This window comes from Chrysochloris asiatica, unplaced genomic scaffold (assembly GCF_000296735.1).
Source record: "Chrysochloris asiatica unplaced genomic scaffold, ChrAsi1.0 scaffold00057, whole genome shotgun sequence".
In the NCBI taxonomy this organism is placed as follows: Eukaryota; Metazoa; Chordata; class Mammalia; order Afrosoricida; family Chrysochloridae; genus Chrysochloris; species Chrysochloris asiatica.
Window position 1 is genome coordinate 472483 of NW_006408575.1, and position 5033 is coordinate 477515.

At 38.8% G+C, this 5033-nt stretch overlaps 1 protein-coding gene across 3 annotated transcripts in view; it reads left to right on the top strand.

Annotated features, from left to right (window-relative positions):
- FBXO38 (F-box protein 38) overlaps positions 1–5033 on the top strand; it is an 89755-nt gene that overhangs the window by 13737 nt on the left and 70985 nt on the right. The window contains exon 2 of one of the 3 annotated variants that reach the window (XM_006863849.1): positions 4250–4438. In XM_006863849.1, the coding sequence (XP_006863911.1) occupies positions 4311–4438 (128 nt within the window). In that variant the 5' untranslated portion in view covers positions 4250–4310. Of the gene's footprint in view, positions 1–4246; positions 4439–5033 lie in introns of those variants that run through there. The other 2 variants (XM_006863850.1, XM_006863848.1) reach the window with 2 other exon arrangements.

Consider the following 5033-nt stretch of genomic DNA (forward strand, 5'->3'; position numbering starts at 1 on the left):
TGCCCCTTTGTCAGTGTACAGGTTCTGCATGAACATAATTAAGTGTTTGGCATGCTCAGTCTTCACAGTGTTATCCATAGTTTGTCATGATCCACCAGTCAAAAGCCTTTGCTTAGTCAATAATGCACAGTAAACATCTTTCTGGTATTCCTTCAACCAAGCTCCATTTGATGGCATCACTGTTACCTCTTGTTCCATGTCCTCATTTAAATCCAGCTTCTACCTCTGACAGTTCCCTATCATTTTAAAATTATCCTTAGCAACATTAGACTTGCATGATATTAATGACATTGTCCGATGATTTCCGCATTCCTTTGGGTCATCTCTCTTTAGAATGGGCACAAATATGTATCTCTTCGAATCAGTCAGATAGCTGTCTTCCCAATTTTTTGCAGTAGAAGAATGAGTACCTCCAGTGTTGCATCAGTTTGTTGAAATATTTCAGTTTGTATTCCATTGGTTCTCTGAGCCTTCTTCTTTGCTAATGCCTTTAGTGCACCTTGGACTTCTTCCTTCAGTACCATTGGCTCTTGATCGTGCTGTCTGTCCAAATGGTTGAACAGCAATCATTTCTTTTTTGGTACAGTGTCTGTGTATTCCTTCTATCTTCTTTTGATGATTTCCGCATCATTCCGTAGCTTGCCCATTGTTGTTAAGTGCCGATGAGTGGATTCCAGGTCATATAGCGACCCTGTATAGGGTTTCCAAGGAGGGGCTGGTGAACTTGAACTACCGATCTTGTGGTTCACAACGACCTTGCAGTGCATTAGTCCACAGCATCACATCAGGACTCCATTTTGCCATAGAATCCTTTAATATTGCATATCAAGGCATTTATTTTTTCTTCAGTTCTTTCAGCTTGAGAAATGCTGAGTATGTTCTTCCCTTTGGTATTCTAACTCCAGGTCTTTGCATATTTCATTATAATAGTTGACTTTCTTTTCCCAAGTTGCCCTTGGAAATTTTTTGTCAATCTCTCATACTTCCTCCCTTCTTCCATTTGCTTTAGCATCTCTATGCTGGAGAGCAAGTTTCAGAGTTACTTTAGGCATCCATTTTGGTCTTTTACCTAATTTTTAATGATGGTCTTTTGGTTTCTTCCTGTATTATGTCCTTGATGTCATCCCACAACTTATGGTCTTTGGTCATTAGTGTCTTCTAATGCATCAAATCTGTCCCTGAGGTGATCTCTAAATTCAGGTGGGATTTGTTCAAGGTCAAATTTTGGCTCTCATGAACTTGTTTTAATTTTCTTCACCTTCAGCTTGAACTTTCATATGAGCAAGTGATGGTCTGTTTCAGTCTGCCCCTGACCTTGTTTTGGCTGATGATATGGAGCTTTTCCACTGTCTTTTTCCACAGATGATTTCTGTGTATGATTTCTCATGAAGTCCATGTGTATTGTCATCTTTTATATACTTAAATAAGGTTTTTGTAATGAAGATGTCAGTGGTCTTGCAAAATTCTGTTATTCAATCTGTTATTCATCATTTCTATCATGAAGGCCATATTTCCCAGTTACTGATCCTGCATCTTTGTTTCCATCCTTTACATGCCAATCATCAACTATTATCAATACTACTTGCTTGAATGTTTGATCAGTTTCTAACTGAAGAAGTTGTTAGAATTCTTCAATTTCATCATCTCTGGCTTTAGTAGTTGGTGTGATAATTTGAATAACCATGGTATTAACTGATTTTCCTTGTAGACGTGTGGGTATCATCTTATCAGAGACAGCATTATACGTCAAGATAGATATTGAAATGTTCTTTTTGATGATGAATGTAACGCCATTCCTCTTCAATTTGTCATTCCCAGTGCAGTATACCACATGTTTATAAGACTCAAAATGGCCAATACTAGTCCATTTCAGCTCACTGATACCTAAGATATCTGTCTTTATGCATTCCATTTAGTTTTTGACAACTTCAAAATTTCCAAGGTTCATATTTCATACATTCCTTGTTACGATTATTAGTGCATATTTACAGCTGTTTCTCCTCATATTGAGTTGTGCCCCATAAACAAATGAAGGCCACACAAGCTTTATTCAGTTTGTGTCATTGCTGTCAGCCCTACTTTGAGGAGGCAACTGTTCCCTAGTCATATTTTGAGTGTCTTCCACCCTGAAGGGCTCATTTTCTGGCACTATACCTAACTGTATTCTGGTGTTCTTCATCATGTTTCAAAATTCAATATTATGGTTCTCTCTGACAATGGTTTTCAATGGCTAACCATGCCATCCGAGTCTGTCCTAGTATGGAAACATAGCTGAAACCTTTCCATCATAGGTGTAGCCTGCTGGTATTTAACATATTGTTGCTATAGCTTCCAGCATCACAGTAATATACAAACCACCACAGTATGACACACTGACAGAAGAGTGGTGGAGTATGGATTTAGAAGAGGATGAGATATGCAATGCAATCTTAACATTTCGTGGCATACATAAACCTATTAATACTTTATTTTAATAGAATATGACAAATACACAAATAGAAAGATGTATGGCATACATATTTCAGTTATATCATGAGTTGTTATGTTATATAGGAGTCCTAGTATGTCAGTGGGCTAGCTAATGCTCTGGACTGCAAAGTCAGTTTGAATGGCAAGGTCAGCGGTGCCAGCTCACCAGTCCTCAGAAACCCTGTACAGGGTTGCTATGGGTCGGAACCGACTTGATGGCATTTAACAACAACAACATCATGAGTTATCATTTGTACATTTTCAAATACATATTAATGAAGTGCTTAGTAACTTTTCTTTTATTGAGAATGGAATCTAATATTTTTCTCAGAAGTTTAAGAAAAAGTATTGTAAGTAGATGGGATCAGTGGTTGCAGAGTTGCGCTAATACATGATTTCTGTCCCTGGGCTCTTTTGACATTTGGGGCTCAATAATACTCTGTAGGCAAACTCTCCTATGCATTTGGGCACTTTAACAGCATTCTGGGTCTCTGTGCTATGAATGTCAATAGCACACTTCCCAGTCATGAAAAAATTTAAAAAGTCTTTGTTGTTGTTAAGTGCCATCAAGTCAATTCCAGCCCATGGTGACCCTATATAGGGTTTGCATGGAGCAGCTGGTGAGCTTGAACCACCGACCTTGCAGTTCAAACGACTTTGCAGTCTGATGCAGTAGCCCACAGTGCCACACCATGACATTGGCAAATGTTCCTGAAATGAGGGGTTGGGACCTGATTTGGAACCAGTATATGAGTCTATATAGACTAGACATACATGAGGGGCTTCAAAAAGCACCCCAAATCAGCCTGACATACTTGAAGAGCTAGTACATTTTAAATGACATACTGTGTTCCTCTTCACTAATTTTCCGCATTGTGGGATCTTTGAAGGACATTGTTGTTGTTGTTGTTAAGTGCCGTCGAGTCGGTTCCGACCCATAGCGACCCTGTACAGGGTTTCCGAGGACATTATAATGTGCTATTTTGATGCAGTATTTTAAGAGGGCATTGCCTCCTCTGAATTTCCTACTGATGAAGTATGATAGGAAATTGACTCCTAAGCTGCCCTCTTCACAACCAAGATTATCTGGTTTTATTGTATAGTTGGCATCAAGAAGTTAAACTACTGTTATTACTCTCTGTTCTGCTAATCAGTGTTCCACTTTACCTTCTTCTGTGTTAGGAGCTTTGGTTACTTAGTAATCTTACTTCATGTACACACACACACACACACACACACACACACACACAAAATTGACCCTTAAGGAACTTGAATAAATTAGTTAGGAAGCAACAGAATGCAAATTAGAATCCAGGACTCCAGATTTCTAGATTTTCGTTCATTCTAAATGATGCATTTTTATACAACAACACTGATTATCAAGAAAAAGAAATTCTGTGTCTTTGGCATGAAATTCATTGAATGTGGACTAAAATATTATAACGGCACTATCTGTGTCTGTTTAAGGTCCCTGATGGCACCAGTGATTTGCACTTCACCTTTAGGTTGGTTGTTTGAACCCTCCCAGCAGTGTCTGGGAAAAAGGCCTGTTGGTCTACTTCAGTAACAACTTCAGCCAAGAAAACCCTTTGAAGAGTTCTGCTCTGCAACACACCAGTGTCACCCTGAATGAGAGTAGACTCAATAGCAGTTTTTCCTTAGGTAATAATCTATCATCAGTATTTTAAAATAAATATTGTTTTACCTAGGTGATACAGTGTCATTGCTGCATCTGGGTTTTGTGTACATCTTCAGTACTCTATTCTTTGCTTCCTTTTAGGAACTTTGAACTGAAACAACCAAAGTGAGATTTCCTGTTTAGTACTGAAGACGCCATACTAATGGGGCCACGGAAGAAAAGTGTTAAAACGTGTCTCATGAATAATGAAATCCCAGAGGAAACAATATCTGATGAAACAAAGGACTATATGAATCAACTCTCCCATGAAGTACTTTGTCATATTTTTAGGTAACATTTTGTTTGGCTTGACTTTCCCCTACCTGAAATATAACAGCAAAGCGTATATATACCTGGACCTGTGCTGTCTAGTATTTCAGCTGCTTACAATCAAATAAAATTAAATTAAAATCTAGTTTGTCAGTTGCACTAGCTGTATTTCAAGTGCTTAGTAGTTATATGTGGCTAGTGGCTACTGTATAGGACAGAGTAACCAGTGCAGGTAGCATGTTTGTTACAGAAAGTTAGACAGCTCTGCCCTAGAGCGTAACATTTCTTGGGTTCTGGGAAGTTTGGTTGGATGAAGTATATGTTAACTTTTGTTATCATAGAACTATGTGTGAAAGAGAGACGAGAGATTTTTTTGATCTTTCAAAATACAGTTGTGTTATTCTAAAGGTAGAAGTTTTGCAACAAAAAGGGAGAAGTAGTTAATCTTACAGTCCAGAAACAGGACCCTAGGACCATCAAGGGAGAAGAGCACAAGCGGAATGCGAGACCTTCTCCAGAGAAGCAGTGACACCAGAAGATGGAGGCAGAGATGAGGATGTGAAGAGAGGGAGCAGCTGAGGACTCTGGACTCATGGAAAGAGAGGGACTGGGAGCT